Below are 16,983 nucleotides of genomic sequence, written 5' to 3'. Positions count from 1 at the left end.
AGACACAATATCCTTCCAGGTTCTCAGAAGTCTGTGTCTGCAGCTTGGCAGGCAGCACAATGGTTGGCTGACAAAGAGGAAAAAGGTCTCTTGCCCTTCTACTCCCTTGTCATTTATTCCTCCCTTCCCCTCCCCTGCTCCCAGTCACATCCATCCCTCAACACCGGCTCTGCAACTTGTCAGCCCCTTCTGCGAGCTGCTTTAACTCAATAACATGGCCATATTAGTGAGGTTAGATGGCTTCTGGAGGGGCCTGATGATCATCAGGTCTGGCACAAGGTTAGTGGTGGGAGCAGAAACTCCTCTTTCAGCTGCAGCAAGTTGTTTAGTTAGTTCATTAGCTCATTTGTAACCGTATCCTCCAGCTTCACAGGTATGAGGTAACTGAAAAATCCTAATTATACATTAACTAGTTGATTTCCATTTTTTTTCTTCTTCTTCTGGAAAGCAACTTTAAGCTCCTTTTTAAAGAAAGATGCAGCCCCTGTATAAAATCTCATTGTATACTTGGCTATTCCAATAGTCTAAAACTTTCCTGCAGTAACTCCTTACATCTGTAAGAGAAGTTTCCCCATTTCCAGCTTTTGGTAGCTCAGCAGCCCAGCTGAAACTGGTGAGGCCACTCAGACCAGTAATTACGCAGCATGTTAGGTATCCAAGGAATCTCATCACCAGTATTTTCTTTTTTTGCCCCCCATACAGAAAAAAAAATACTGCCTAAGGAATAAGTGCCATTTCTTATCAGACTTACGGGGGTTTGTTTGATTATTTGCTTCTGTTGTGTTTTGTTTTTTTTTTTTTTTGCCCTTTTTTTCCCCTATTCAGAGTTGAACAGCATATATATTTGAATTACCTGTAGTCCTGAAGCCTACGTCTCTTGCTGGATTTCTGGAAAGGGCTGAGTAAGTTTCTCTGCATGTTTTCACTAAACAGAGCCCAGACTTTGCAAGACAGATAAGGGAGTCAGACAGAACATCATGTGTCTTAGAAATTAGCCAGCTCCCTATGCAGAAGGAGGTTTATTCTTGAGGGAGGTTTGGAAGACAACTAAGCAGAATACCATTCTCAAACACGATGTTACAAGGAAGTCCATACCACATATGGGAGATGGCCAAAAAAAAAAAAAAGACTTGGCACAGAACTAAAGGTACAGAAAGCACAGTGGTCAATCCTGTCTGGGATCTGCATGCTCATATGGACAGCCACAACCTCCGTATTTCAGAAATCCAAAGGCCCGCAAAGGAGCAATCAAGGCAATGAGCTGAACTTCTCCTTCCAGTCAAACTCTTCTGCTGATGCTCACCAGGCAGGACTTACACTACTGATCCACCTGAGCAGTAAATTAAAAATACACTGCAACACCCTGCTTGCTCAACTGTCCCCACAGCACGCGTTTTATCCAATTTAATGCATACCTTCCTCCAACCAGTTGTGCAAAATCAAATTAAAATTGCAAAAAAGCAACCGAACTGCTAAAAAAAAAAAAAAATCACACCACCATCCAAGTAAATCTCCATTTTCTTTTGAAATAGCTAAGAAATCACAAGTTTTGCTCATTAGAATATTGTGAATTTAAGATTAACTCCTTGATACATGCCAGGGCAAAAAAAGAATTTAAAGAGTCTCACACAAGAAGTAAAACTAAATAAGGACACAATCTATGACGATTTTTATTCACATACTCTGTTGTGGTTTACAAAGATAGCTACATATTCTAGGCTATAGAGAATTTTAAAGTTGTTTACTAAAAGCACTTCTCCAAAGCTATGTCCTGTCCAATACCAGATATTGTTTGTTCAGTAAGGCTCGTCTGCCGGTCCATGTGGCCAGCAGTTGACCTTAACAAATCAGTCCAGAAAATCTGAAAAGCCTATGCTGATCCAACAACATCTGTCACAAATTTTCTCTGACATGACTCCTTGGACTGATGGTAAGCTAAAAGTGTCTTTCTTATCTAAATTGTTTCTGTCATCTTCCAAGCATTCTTATAATCTCATATGGCTAAGAGCTCCTACCACGTTAAATCCCTTGATTTTAATGAGAATTTGACTCAACCAAAACACTTCAGACAATAAGAAAGTACCCAGCTGAAGTGCTTTCATATTTAATAGCCTTATTTCCTACCGGTTGATTACAGAAGACAACGTGAAGACAGATGCAAAAAGTAATGCAAATTACACTCTTAGTCCTCAAAAAGTTAAAAGAACAGCAAGACTCGTGACCAGACCTGACACAATTCACCTTATTTCTCCCACAACTTTCTCAAAAAGAAGAATTAAAGCCCTACTCATTTCCTAAACAAAAGAAAAAAAAACTACAAAAACAAACACCATGCCAACGAGTCGAATGGGAACATTAAACACCCTGCAGTCATCTTTGACAAAATGTACATCATGAACCCTACTAACGTTTCCTCAAGAGCACCACTGACAGCTCAGAACTGAAACTCAGTTACATGCAACAAAAATTCCGAGGAGAAAAAACAATATATATATATATGTCGTCCGATGACAGGACATGGTTACGCTGCTTTTAACAGAAAGCACCAAGATGCTGAGCTTTGCATATGGCTACCTGTAGGCAAGCTTTGTTCAGAATGATATAATGAATTTATTATAAAAGAAATTCTAAAAGAAATCTTACTATAAAAGAAATTTCAGTTTGTGCAGTTGTATATTTTCAAAGAACAATTATGCTACTCCTCTTGAATTCAAAAAAGCTTTCTTCCACCAGTAAGCCAACTATTATGCTCCCCAGTGCATTCGCTTATGTTTTTGGCATACGCTGATACTACATTTGCTGTCTTCATTTAAAAACCATCAAGCAGTGGTGACGACTGATCATACGCCAGGACAGGCCCATCTTGAATGTAACCAGAGGCTCTAGGAGTTCAGCATTCTCTCCTGCATGCAAGCCCAAATAATGGTTTCACTGGCTTCATGAAGGTGGAACGGCTCATGATTATTATGTAATACTGATCTTAAATTAATTTAAAATAGGAAGCCTGCTTCTTTAAGGAAGATAGGGATAAATTTAAAGCTGATAAATCCCATCACAGAATTAACGCGCGCAGCCAGATCATTAAACTGGGGAAGAGGGGTAAGTAATTCACTTTTGGAATGGGAAATTGTTATTCTGGAGATACAAAGATGGGACAGATGGCAACCTTTAACTTTAAATCACAAAGGCTTGGTAATGTGAACTGCTTTCCCAAAGAGAAAGCGAGAATAAATAGCTTTTGTTACATACAAATGTAACAAAGCCTTTTGTTATGGTAAAACATATGAGCTTTCAAAAAGTCCTCTTAAAAAGAGGAGGGCAAATAAAGATCAAGGTAAAGCCCTGGGTATATAAAGAAGTCCTCTCTTAAAAGCCTACTAACTCACAATTACTTTCTATTAGCCACAAGCCAGAAGCACCCACAGATAGGCTACTGGTAGCTCACTGCACGACAATGTGTGGGAAAACCAACCACCAGCAGGACCCTACAGAAAGGGAACAGGACCAGGGACCAAGCCTCTCGGCCCGTGGAATCAGAAAGATTGCAGGGAACTGCCTCCGTGGTGCTGCTGGTCCCCGAAATACACGCTGCATCCAAACAACAGAGCTGTTGTCCGCTTTAGACCAGATGTTAACTCTACCTGTCCCCAAACACACACATTTGCTTTTAACTAAATGCTGTTTCTTGAAATCTAAGTGTTGGATAGAATTTAAGATTTCCCCACCTCATTTTGAAGATGCAAAACAAACCCTTCAGGTTGTGAAGAGGCTGACTCAAGGAACTGTTTCACACCTTCCTGGCTCAGCATTAACCAAGCAACGTGCGCAGCTCTGTTTGCTGCTGCTCCCTCCTCAAACAGCCGCAGCACTCCACTCATATGGGAACCAAGGGATAAGGATGGCTTAAAAGCAAGTGACAAAGCTGTGTGCCACACAGACGCAAACTTCAGTTCAACAACCATCGTACGGCACGCTATTAAAAACATCCTCAAACACCTAAGAACATAAACACCTTGCTAGACCAGAGCCTGAAACAAATTCATTTGCACCTTTTAAGCTTGTAAGGATAGAAATTGTATTCGCTATCTGAATAAGCTCCTTTTTTATTAATTTGAATGCAAGACCTCTGACTGAAACTGTGGTTTTTTATAAACAGTGACTGCTGATAATGAAATAGGCCATAAATGGATCCATTGCAGGATTTTTATTTTTATTTAAAGCCTATTAGCTTATATTGTTCCCTAGTTATTTTAAGATCCCACCTGATCTAACAAATTAATTTTGAATTAAATGCTAAAGTTGGTCCAGTTTGGCATCACACTAGAAAACACAAGTCAACATTACAAATCAAGTTTGTTTTTATTGTCCAAAAACTGCAGAAATGCTCTTTGAATTTTCATATGGCAAAATCAGTGTTGAGTGCCATACAAAAATATCTTTCATTGGAAACCAAGGGCTAACTGTTAAACATTACTTCGCAGAAGTACAGAATCTCATTTTGTAGTTAATTTAGCACTTACGCTATTTTAAACATGTGAAGGGGATGTATAGGGGAGTAATTTAATAGGAAATCTGTGCCAGAGGAAACATGTGATCTAGGTCTTCAAAAGCCAAGGTAAAATTTCATCCTTCGAATCCCTGCATAAATTGGGGTGGAAGTTACAGGTATTGGAGTAATTCCTTGGATAAATGTACACTTCAATATTTGGCTGAAGTCATATTTCTTGGTTTTCAAAGTTTTCTCAGACAAATAAAATAATAAGGTACTTAATCATGACTTAAGTATTATAGCGGGAAGAACTAAGCTTAAATCAGACTAGGAATACAGGTGAAATCCTGGTTTTGCTGCATTCGGTGACTTACCTGCCACTGACCTCAATGGGAACAGATCATTGTCTAGAGCAGACAAATATTCAAGCACTTGCAAGATCTCCTTGTCCATCTCACTTGAACTAAGCATCTAGTTGCATACATAAAAGCTCAAAAAGCTTTTATTTTTCATTTTTAACTATCAACAGTTACTTTCTTTCTAACAAAAATTGTAAACATCAAGCATTCAGTAATGAAGGAGCGATCCTACACTTCAGTGTATTCCCATTTGGCAAAATCTTGTAGTTATTTTAAAACTCTATTTACACCATTCTGATGTAGTGAGTTTATTTTGCTCCCGCTTCCTTCTCCTAAGGGAAAATACTCACAAATGTAAATTATCAAACCTTGTCCTTCCTGACTGTACTGTGGGACCCAGACCATGTCTCTCCAGGGAACTCTGACATTTGCTTCTAAATTTTTCTTCTCAAAAGTATAATAAGTGTTTGTTTTCCTCAGAAACCAACAATGCTGAAATGCACAATTTGATTTTACATATGCGATTCAAAACCTACGTGCAGTTCTCATCACTTCCTCCTGTTACATACAGATGGGACCAAAATTTATGCTGCTTAACAGGACTTCAGTCCTACTGCAAAAAGTTTACACCTACGCCATATTTTAAATAAGCATAGATTTTTTGTGTTAGAAACATCATCCAGTTTTCAAAAACCTTACCCAACTAGGCTGCATTGGAACTTAAAAAAAATAATTAAAAAAATACCCATTTCCCCCCCACTTTCCCATAAAATTTTACTTGGGAAGAAATGAATACGATAAAAGCTGTGCTTTTAATTTATTATTTTTTTTAAACTTCCAAAGTTTTACTTGCTTATGCAACGATGCACCCTGCCAGCTCTCAAGTACAGCAACAGCAGACAAAAAGCTGTTTCCCCCTTCACAGTCAGACAAATGGCTCTAACTTTTTATTCCTGCTTTTCTTCGGATCTGCCTTCCTGGCCCACGCTATATCGCCCTCCTCGCTCGCCCCTCCTCCTTTTCCAGTTCTTCTGAGAAAATCCCCTGTGCTACTTCCACCCCTTTTATCCAGAGCTTGTCAACTCTTCAAGTGTGCGATGGGCTCAGGTGTACTGATTACTTTTGATCAGCAATCTGAAAAAGTAAACTTGTATAACATAAAGTATTCCTGTTATGGTAGGGAGCAGCTTTAATGCTATTAATTCTTGGGAGTTTACAAATCACTGACCAGAATTAGAAAGCCTTCCTTTCGCAGCACAGTTCCGGGTTGTATACACACATCTACTTTTTGTCATTACTTGCACCTCGACCTCCCAGCTCCACTGCAAAATTCACATTACTCGGGGATGGGAAGCTGACAAAAACTATCCATTGGGAAACAACAGCCAAGAGAGGGAACTTGAGACAAGGAACAAGGTAGAAAACCTTTCCTAATGGCAGCCAAGGCAACGCAACAGCACAATCTGTTTCTGAAATCCCTTTACCATATTCACAGCAGCAATACGAGCTGCTCCTTTAGCAGGCTACGGGACACCCGGATCAGCTCAGACGCTGTCCCTCTCTACTACCCTGCAGTGCTACGAGCTGGCGTTCTGCATCGACGTTCAGGGAAGCCCTCCTTGCCCCACGCACACTGCAGCCAGTGACTGAAAGCAAGTTCCATCCTCTAATCATGGTAGCTGCGGGTATGTTCTTCTAATCTTTACGTTCTTGAGTTAAGACTCTCATTTGATGAACCAACTCGTCTTCAATCAATTCCTGATATAGCAAGCAAAAACCCCAAGCATGTGAAATTTCAAGACTGATTTACCTTTACAGTCAGGGGAAGTCTCAAAAAAAGTGGTCACAATGAAAAGCCATGAAGAAACTCGCACAGGATATGGCAAGAAACATTTCCAGTACGTTTCACAGCCAACCTTTGACATTCTGGACTTTTAGCTACCGGCAAGGAGCAGGCTCCAGCCGCACACCCTCCTGCCCTCTCTTCCCACCTGCATCTCCTGTCAGCCCACCGCTTCTTACCGTCCCACCACCTGTAACACACTTCTGGGCTCCTGCTTTCAGAAAAACATATTGCAAGCTTTCTATACACTTAATTATAGTGCATGAAAACCAAAGAAAAGCCATGCACAGCAGCCTCAAAAGAGGCGGTTCCTTGCAGAGCAACACAGGAGGTACTGAATCATCATCAGTCTTGCTACCGAGCTACAAAAGCTGCTGAGCACATCCGAGAATTTGGACCACATTAGATTAATTTTCATCAAGAACTATAAGCTAAGCTACAAAGTACAGCAAACATCAGAGCTCAAGACCATTATTATTATTTTAATATCAACAACATATAATGCATTTTTACTCTAGCCTTAGGAACGGTTTGAACTGTTTTTGCTGAAACTCAGAAAATCAGCCTGAGGAACAGTTCCAAATAAAACTGTCCATACTTGGCATGGAAAACTTCAGTCCAAACTGTTTAGCAATGCTGTAAGCAGCTGAGAATAAGGTCTTGTGAAGGAAAATTGTAGGCGACCTTAACTAAGAGGAGTCCTGCCTTGAAGTCAAACGTATACCACTGAGACTGACCGCGAGCTCAGCAAAACTTAACAGAAACTAGCTCAGTGACTCTCTGATAAAAATCAATGATTCAGATGTTAAAATAAGCTGTCGCTGTTGGTCCAGTTTCCAGAAGAGCATTTTGCCAAGGGAGTTTTATACAATAGACTTTATTTACTACCTACTGGTCTCGTTAGCCTGTGGTTCCAACCTTCAGAGTTCACACACTGTGATGAGCCTGTATGTATAGTCTTAGCCTGCTGGATTAAAACCGGAGTCAGGATTACAATGGCACAAACTCAACGTCAAACCCTTCTGAAGGGAAATGTCTTTCTTCATAATAACACTGCACATAGCCCTTCTATGCTTAAAGAGAACATTACTCTGTCCAGAGCTGTTGGTACAGTGCCTTTTCAAAAGCACCAAATAATTTTAAGATAGGTGGATATTAAAAAGAATTTTGCAGATTGATATAATCTTCTTTTGATCAGATAGCCAGAGCAGTAAGTAATTCCACTTGTATTTACTACAGCAACTACCATTAAAATCAGCACCTGCAAAACTAATATCTGACTAAACTAGAAAGCAACGAATATGGAAAAAGAAATCTGATCCTAAGCTGGCACACAGAAGATGTGAAAGATTTAAATAGAAAAGTTCATGTGAAGACTGTCAATAGGCTCTATATTTAGGAGTTGCTCTTGATGGAAGTATATTCTAAGACCAAAAATTCAAGTCTAAGGATAAAAAAAGGTCAATTTGTTAAGAATTAAAAACCAAATGTTCCACTCCATAAACTAGGAACAGTTCCTTAATATAGAAGAAAATTAAGCAGTACATTTTTCATGGAACTACATTAGAATATTAAAATAAAAAGTTCTTAAGTCTTCTTTAGATATTGTAGGTTCTCTATTTTTCAACATTGTAACTCGACTAAACATAAGATTTGACTACTTCGTTGTGTGCCCTGTTGAGACTATGCATAAAAGCTAAATGGAAATTCCTCATAGAACATCCTCATTTTCATCTGAAAAATAAAGATTGTCTCTGTTAAGGAAAAAAATCAGCCGGGAAGGTCATAGTTGCAAGTGAAGTTGAATACAAAAGGTATAGGATAGGGGACTACAGAAGAGGAAATAACAATGAATCATCAGGGATTTAAGAAAAACAAAACAAAACAGTGCAAATCTGAGCGACAGAAAACTGTCATTTAACTTACAAATATTTATGAAGGCTGTAGTAAAAGTAAACCATTCTAAAATTTTTGAAGGCTATTTTCCTTTCTGGAGCAAAGGCAACTTAATGTTAGCATGAATAAAATTCCTCTCAGCTGTTTTTAACTCTGCTTATTTTTGTCACTCTGAAATACACACTGTATGATTCAAAGCATCTGAAGTTTAAGGTCTGAACTGACCCTGCTGGATCTAATAAGGTTAAAATTTTAGCAATAAGCAAGCTTATTAGGCCTTCCTATAATGCTTTCATGAAAGCTTAGCTTGAACGCAGCACCTGGTTCTCAGTCAAATCCAGGCTGTCACTTGATGGTTTAAATAAAGCAAATACTTTTGATAACACCCGTTTTGAACCCCATATTTGGATGCTGAAACTGCATACTGGAAGGTCTTTTTAGAAATGTCTTATTCCAGTATACTTCACCACTGTAACTCGCAGTCCCACAGAGATTCTTACAACCATCTCTAGTCTACGGTTGACAGATTTTTGGACCAGTTTCCAGCTGTTCTGCTGTTAGAGCTAGAGTTTTCTCTATGGGGAGAGTTTCATTTGGAAACGAACACTAAGAATTTCTTGTAATATTTTTGTGCTTTGTGCATGTTATAGGAAATAAGCCTGCAGTGACAAGCGTCTTCCCAAACGGATGCTCAGTATTGAGAAGATCACAGAAAGACATCAGGAAATGTTTATTCATTCCAGCTGGACTTGACATCTCTGGTAACAGAAAAAAGGTACATTCGCTTTACAACCTGACAGTCCACATTAGCTGTGCTAAATAAAAGCAACAAGCTGCTTTGAATAAGATTTTTTTTTCTTTCATCATATCTGGTCACCATTTTCCACCTGTATTTTCACTTGCTTCTTCAACCAAAAAGATCACAGAAACATGTATGTGTAGTTTCATTGCAATTAGACAGACTGGCTCCCAAGGTCAAGTTGGTTCTCTTTTTCCAGAAATGAAGGTAACTGCACGGGCTATTACAGTGTTTTAAAACAACTCGCTATTGAGACAAAATGACCACTTCTTAAGAATTTTAAAATAGCAATTCCTTCATCAGATTTCTTTAAACTCAACACTCCCAGGACTGTTCACTAAGTGATAAAATCCTGCTGTTAACCAGCATGCTACTTTGGCTACAAATTTTCAAAGGATTTGTATCAAGTAAACTGCAAAGTAACAAAATGAAAAGGAGATGGGAAAAAACAGCTTCAACTTGACACAGGTCTAACACTTCCCCCCCCACCACCTTTTTTTTTTTTTTTTTAAATTATTCTGGTCTTCACTACTGCTTATTCAGCTTAAGCACTACAGTGAAGTGTACACTCTCCTGAATAACAAACACAGAGGAAAAGTAATTGAAGAACACGTTCCTCATTTATTTTATGTATCCTGACATCAGTTAGGTTTTGCTAAGCTTTCATCTAAAGATGATGCATAATATCAGAAAAAATAATCTGAATTGTTAATGATCAACACACAATCCTGCTACACCCCCTCAACTTCTCCCTGTCCCCCCAAAACCCAAACCCCTAAAGCTAAGACCATGCACTATCTGGGACTGTCACCTGCTAGTCACAGAAACATGTCTTTTCCTAGCAGTGACAGAATATTCAGCTAAATCCAGAAATTTTGGTAATCCCAGCAGCAGCACAATTAACTCCAGAAATATATAAATAAGTATGTTATCTTTCTACAGGCTTTCAAGCAATACCACTTGGACCTGTATGAAAGGGTGTTACACGATCTGATCTGGCCCTATTAGTGACAAACAAACAAACAAAAAATAGTCCCTAGATAAAAGGGGAAAAAATCTGCTCAGGAAGATGTTTGATAAAGTGAATGGTTAGTTTTTATTTTTTCTTCTGGAACATCCTTCCTTGCAATAAAATGGAATACAAGTATTTCAGGCCAGCCTGACAAACCGATCTGGGAGTTTCAGAATACTTGTTATTGCCTTGAAAGTGATCAAACAAGACAGTAACTATAAATCAAATTAAGTATTTTTACTGCAGTGTAACACCAAACTGCTTCTTCATCTACAAAATGCTAATCTCCCAATACAGGCTTCAAACACCCCCCACTTAGCCCCTTACTTTAAGATACCTGGAAAAGCAAAACTTCTTAATCTAATTTCCTAAGTGCACGCTGAGGGCCCTTAGGCACCAGCGTAATGACTGTACTTTCCTTTTTCCGCCCCTCCCTGGGAACGCTGGCTACCAGTCTGGAGATGACACTACGCTGGCAGCATCACAACTATTACTGAATCCCACATTGGCTTTAAAGAATAAAGCAGAGCTTCATCTTCCTGAGACGTATGTGATTACAACAAGAAGTTTCACAAAACCATACATTCATGGAGAGCAAACTCTTTCTATCAGCTTTTTTGGTTTGGGAGGCAGGGGAGGGTCAAGAGAGGAAAGGAGAGAAGCAGAAGGGGAGAAAACATCAGATATCCACAGCTGTATTCACAACAAATCTAAATTCCCCATATATCCAAACATTACAAACCCATGGGAGAAAACATGCAGAAGAGTGCTGCCCAGCTTTCTGGTAACTGGCTAACTGGGATACTGTTACTCATAAAAGCATGCTTTGCCCACAATTTATGTTCTGAAACAGATTTAGAGGGCAAGACTCTCAATATAAACCATAAGCATGAAGACAGATGCGATTTTCCTTTAAGAATTTAAGGCAATTCGAGCTACTATAAAACTCTGCTTAACTGAACAAATTCCTCTGATAGTTTATGGCCTCAAATTTCCAAACATCTGAGCTGCTGATGCCACACAAACTTTCCCCGTACAATAAGCAAAAAGCTGTAAAACTGCACTCACAAAACTAGAGGACTTAATCATACAAAGTTAAAAATCTAACATTAAAGTCCCAGTTCAGCAAAGAATGTAAACTTGGACATTTTGCTGATTTAAGCTGGAATTGCTCCCTGCATAAAGTACGTACGCTTAACTGCTTGCTGGATCAGGACCCAAACTTTCTGAAGTCTGCCACCTATGTGCGATATTTACCAAGTGCTTTTACAAGGTCTCAAGAGTGGTTTTATAAAAAAATGATCTTTGAGGAAAATATACTGTCTGAACAGCATGTGAATTAGCCTTTCATTATGACTAAAAATTGGCTGAAGTTTAGTCATGCCAGTAGCAGAAACTGAATCTTGATTTCACAGAAATCATCTTGGTTATAAATCCTGTAAATCCAGCTAAAGGGAGGACAAAACTTCACAAAGAAAACTCAAAACAAGCACCCTGAAGAACACCTTTTCTGTTTTTAAGAGTAACGTGCACAGCCACTGCAACTAAGATGCTAAAGAAAAAAATAATTCCCATGTTACCTTCCTGCCCAAGCTTATTTGCATTTAATAACATTCCTGCTAATAGCCAGTTTCATGATTCATGAACATCTGCCGTTCAGGAGCAGCAAGAAACTGTCTTGAAATACTACAGCTGTGACTGTATAATCCACAAAAATCAAACAGGAAAAAAAAATATTTAGCTTTTAGGACTATTTTTAAGTCGACCATACTGCACTCTGATTTGGGGTATTTGCTGCAAATCATTAGAGTTATTTTTTCCCACCATCATATGATGCAGCTTCAAAAACCTTAAGACTTCAACACAAGCAACAGTACAATTGATAGGGGGTAATGTTAAGGTAATATCTCATCCCTGTTGTTCAGGTCCTTGTCAAATACTTTAACAAGGAGTTTATATTCCCTGCCGAATAACTATTTTTGTAATTTTTAAGAGGGGGAATATAGAGAACTTTGGTGGTAAGGGGGGGGGGGGAGGCTGCACTTAACTTTTGTTTAATCTTTGCAATCTGATAGCAAACTGAGTCTTCCTGGATTTTAGTTTCAGGACAAAGGATAAAACCTTCGGTATTGACTTTAATGCCTGGGCGTCATTTTTTGATTCCCTGTGCGAGCGCTCCTGCACAGCACTAAGCAGGCTTTGAGATAACGCCTCGTTCTTAAAATCCAGCAGGGAAAATACCGTTCAAACACGGTCCAAAAAAGCGACGGGGAGGCCCAAACGAGCTACACGCGAGCCCTCCCGGGCAGCTCAGGACATTATGCCACAGGCACCGAGTTCCTCTTTGCAAAACCCCCCGATGGGAGGAGCCACTGAAGGCTTTCAGCGCCCCGTTCCCTGCGCTCCCAAACCCAACTTACCGTCTAACATTTCGGGCGGCAAGCCTTCCAAAAAAGCACGCGGGTGATTTAGGGGCGACTAAATCACCTGGAGAAGTGCGTGTGGGGTGAGAGGAGGGGGGGGTAGCGGGGGGCAAGCCGCACGGGGCTGGTTTGTTTACGGGGCGAAAGCGAGCCCATGTGGGCACGGCAGGATCGGTGCGCAGCACGGCGAGAAGCTCGGTGAGGGGACGGAGGGGGACAAGGGGGCAGAGCAGGGGGACACGGGGACAGGGCAGGGGGACAGGGGCCGGGCAGGGGGACACGGGGAGCGGCCCGGGACACGCACACGCACACACGCGGAGGGTTCCCCGAGGTACCTTTGAGCTGGGGCAGCGGCGAGAGCTCCACCTGGCTGCCGTGGCTGCGGAACTGCGAGGAGCCCTGCGAGCGCCTCTGCCGCTGAGCCTTGCGCACGGATTTCCGCGTGAAGCCGTCCACTTTCTCCGCGGCTGAGATGGCCGCCGACATGGCTGGGCGGCGAGGCGGCGCGGGGGGACGTCGCTCGCCGCGGGCATATATTAACGCGGGCGGGCAAGAGGCTCGGAAAGGAGAAAGGGGAAAGGAAAAAAAAAATATATAACAATAATAGTAATAATTAAAAATAATAATAAATCCTCCGCGCGGTTTCCTCCCCGCGCCCAGCCGGCGGAAGGGGAAGGGGGGAGCGGAGGGAGAAGCCACCGGTGAACCGGCCCCGGGGAGGGGGGGGCGCTCGGCAAACTTCGCAGCGGGCCGGGCCCGCTGTCATCCGCCGGGCTGGCCGGGGAGGCGGCTCCCCAGCGGCCGGCTTCCGCACGCCCCTTCCCCGCCTTCAGGCGCCGCCGCCCGCGCCCCCCCGTCGCCCCGCCGCCATCCCGCCCGCCTCCTGCCCCGCCCGCCGCCAACGGCGAGGGGAAGGGGGGGGGGGGGTGAGGGGCGGGGCCGTGGCTGGGTGAGTGACGGCGGTGGGCGCCCAATGAGAGGAGAGGGTCGTGGAGTCCCCGCCCTCCGCGCTGGGAGGGGTGGGGAGGGGGAGCGGGATTGACGGTAAGGTGCTCCAATCAGGAGGAAGGAAACGGGGGTGGGCGGGGCTTCTCGCTTCAACGTAGGGGGGCGGTTGCAGAACGCGGCCGTTGGGCGCGAGGCGCGGAGGCCGTTAGGTCGTGGTGCTGCCTCTGAGGGGGCCCCGGCCCCGCGGGCAGGGGGGCTCTGTGCCCGGCCCGGGGCGGTCCCCGGGGCTTCGGCAGCCCCTGGAGCTGGGCCGTGAGGGGGTGCGGGGCTCGGGAGCCCCCCGGCTGCTCAGATAGCGCGGGGTGAAGGAGGAAGGTGGGGGGCTGTCCTCAGCCGCACCTCCCGCGTGGTACCGGGCGGTGTTCTTCACGGGGGAGCTGCGCACGCCGGGAGCTCCGGCAGCACCTGGCTGCGTTTTGGGATGCCTCTGGCTTTAGTTTTGCACCCTCCTAGCATCGCAACGTTTTGGGGCGTCCTTATGTCTCCGGCTGGATTTGGCTGCCCTGAATCTGGGTTACCGTGGCGTTTACTCTCTCACACCGAGTCTCAATCTCGTTCTGCAGGCTGCAAAGCACAAACTGAAGTAAACACGTGCTTAACTTTCAAGGGGTGAATTTTTATGGAGTTTCTAATTCCTCTGTTGACTTAGGATGAAAATACTGAGAATCATGTAGGCTCTGGGTAGCAAGTGTTGGTGTCTGATCCAGAGAGCACCGGTAAAATAGATAAAAAGGATGGGGGAAAGAAATAAGGGATTATAATCTTCCTGCCCAAAAGATAAAATGCTACATTTGGGTAAAGTTTTCATCAAGCGTCTCAGTTACAAATGAGTTTTGAAAAGTAAACATGCCGTATGGTTTATATGGTTCAAGCTGAAGTTAGGCTGTAAGAAGTGTGCATTGTGATTGCTGCAGCACATGAAAAACATGATGTTTGTGCATGCGGCACTGGGCTGCCTTAAAGTGACTTTTGCCCAGGCCCATTTCCATATAAAAACAGCCCAGCTTTTGAACTGCCAGCATGTGGGATGCCTTGGCTTATGGTCATACAGGTACAGGGAGGCTTTATGCACATCAGCATGTTTCTTCCTAGTGCCTAGCTTTAGGTGCCAATTCAGCAAGTAAGCATTTTTAGCATTTTAAAGGCTAAAATCTCTAGCGTTTTAAAGGCTAAAATCTAAAATTTTGGTAGGACATAAATACTGTAAGGTAATTGCACTTCATGTGCTCTCATGAGCCAAAGTTTAAACTTAGTATGCAGAATCCATAAATCAAAAGACATATTTGGATAGTAGCTTTATATGAACGTAAAAATGGTTGTTTTGTAAACAGAGATAACTGTAATATACTGTTATCTTTCTTGTATGTGTGCAGACATTTTAATATATATATATAATTCCATAAAATCAATTTTGAAGACCAAATGGCATACTTTGGACACTTGCCCTTTAAACTGCTGACTTGTATCCATTGCAGTAAAAGAAATGCTTGCATTCCTTACCTGGTTAATTCCCATTTCACTACACGGCCCATAGGTCCTACTCAGAGAGCGCTAAGGCCCAGACCTCGTGTCCGTGTGTTCCCCTGTTCCTGCCTGCCCTGCAACAGCTGTCATTTTCTTCTGCACCCATTTTTAGAAAGTGACATGGTCCAGCGTGTCCTGTATACTGTTTATTGGCAACTCAACCCTTGCTGCCTGTCCCCCGTGTGAAAGGGCCTACCTTCAAGTTTCATCAATTAAACATTTTGAAAATGGTTAATGAAAAGCATTATGTAGGTTCTGAGTAACATAAAAATATTTTCTGAGATGTAAAATATTTTCTCCGAGGTTACTAGGCTTTGGGATGGTTGCCATGCTGCTTAAAACAATGTTGTAAAAACCTATTGGCAGTTGAAATTTGTGACGCAAAGCCCTAAGTAAATAATAGGTATAGCCTTGCAATGATGGAATTTTCATATCAGTTGCACTGGAAAATATTTTCAGACCGTATCTTCATGGACTGCTCATAAAAGAAGTACTGGTGAAATCTGTCAGCGGAGCAAAAAATAAGCTGCTTTATTGTTGTGAATAAATGAAAAGTATTTTTAGCTATTGAGTTTTCTGTTGTCCTTTTAATATAACTCTTCTGGTTTGGAAAAGAATGAGCAGCAGCTCTGTAAAGCAGCTACGGTTTCCCAAATCGAAAAGCTAATGGTTGAACTGGTGTTTGCTTGAGGACGGTGGAATTACATGGACGTGGGAGGCCGTTTGAACGTAAAGGTGTGCGGACCAGGGTGTCTGGGGGAGAACTGAAAGCGAGAGCTGCGGCTGGCAGTCTGAAATAGCTGCGTTCGGGAAGGCTGAAGTTTGCCTTCCCCGCTTCTGCACATGCTGCTGCTTCCTACACAGCTGCCTGAGCTGCTTCTGAGTCAGCTTCTGAACCCCATGGTTTCTACAGAGTATTTAAAGGCACACAGCGATGATGCCAGGTTATAAGCTGCCGGCTCCAAATCTAATTCATAAAAGTCTGCGGTGTCCACAGAGAATGTTGTGAATAGTAATTTTCTGCCAGGCTGTTCCCACTCTTCAATCAGAGCCTTCAGTGTGCACTGAAGCACTGATTCTGCAAAACCTTATGTGTGTATCTAAGTTTACTCGGAAGAAAACTCATTATCGTTCATGATCGTTATTCAAAACGGAGAAGCAGCATTCTAGAACAGATTTAACTAAAAGTCGCATTAGCAGTTCTTTTCATTCAGTCACAGAGATTTATTCCCTGTACCTTCCTAGCATTTTTTTTAATCCAGGAGTGGAAAGGTGAATGGGACCATGATGTATCATTAAGTTTCAGATCCCTGTCAAACTTGGAAGCGTGGGGCTTCGAGTACCGGGTTGCTGCTGAGATTTTGCTATGGGGATTTGTCTGGTTGCCAGCAGGCAAGGAGTTAACCACAGTTTTGCTTTCCCATTCTTCTGTACAGGTGCTGAGAGGCCAAGCTACAAGAAACGCAGTTGTCAGAGACAGTGGGAGGAATATTTTAGTAAAGAGGATGTCATAAGTACGTGAACCCTCAACCAGGAAGGTTTGTGGAGAAAGGTTATGAAAATGTATTTTGATTTGCTTCTCAAAATGAAAACTTTTAAGGAAAACCCTTGTTGGCTGCAGCAGTGCTTG

General features: G+C 42.3%; 1 protein-coding gene across 4 annotated transcripts in view; it reads right to left on the bottom strand.

The window, feature by feature from the left end:
- The window catches only part of PPP2R5A (protein phosphatase 2 regulatory subunit B'alpha), a 44,808-nt gene extending 31,086 nt beyond the window's left edge, over positions 1–13,722 (bottom strand). For 2 of the 4 annotated variants that reach the window (XR_014581117.1, XM_083827787.1), the window contains exon 1: positions 13,157–13,722. Coding sequence is in view for 3 of the 4 variants with exons in the window: in XM_083827787.1 (XP_083683913.1) it covers positions 13,157–13,307 (151 nt within the window). In the remaining variant the exon portion in view is untranslated. Of the gene's footprint in view, positions 1–853; positions 942–1,060; positions 1,109–12,818; positions 13,107–13,156 lie in introns of those variants that run through there. The other 2 variants (XM_083827788.1, XM_083827789.1) reach the window with 2 other exon arrangements.
- Between the last annotated feature and the right edge of the window lie 3,261 nt (positions 13,723–16,983).

Source organism: Anser anser, assembly GCF_964211835.1.
Source record: "Anser anser genome assembly, chromosome: 3".
NCBI classification, from domain to species: domain Eukaryota; kingdom Metazoa; phylum Chordata; class Aves; order Anseriformes; family Anatidae; genus Anser; species Anser anser.
Note: the sequence above shows the minus strand (reverse complement) of the source record. Positions and strands in the feature narration are given on the sequence as shown.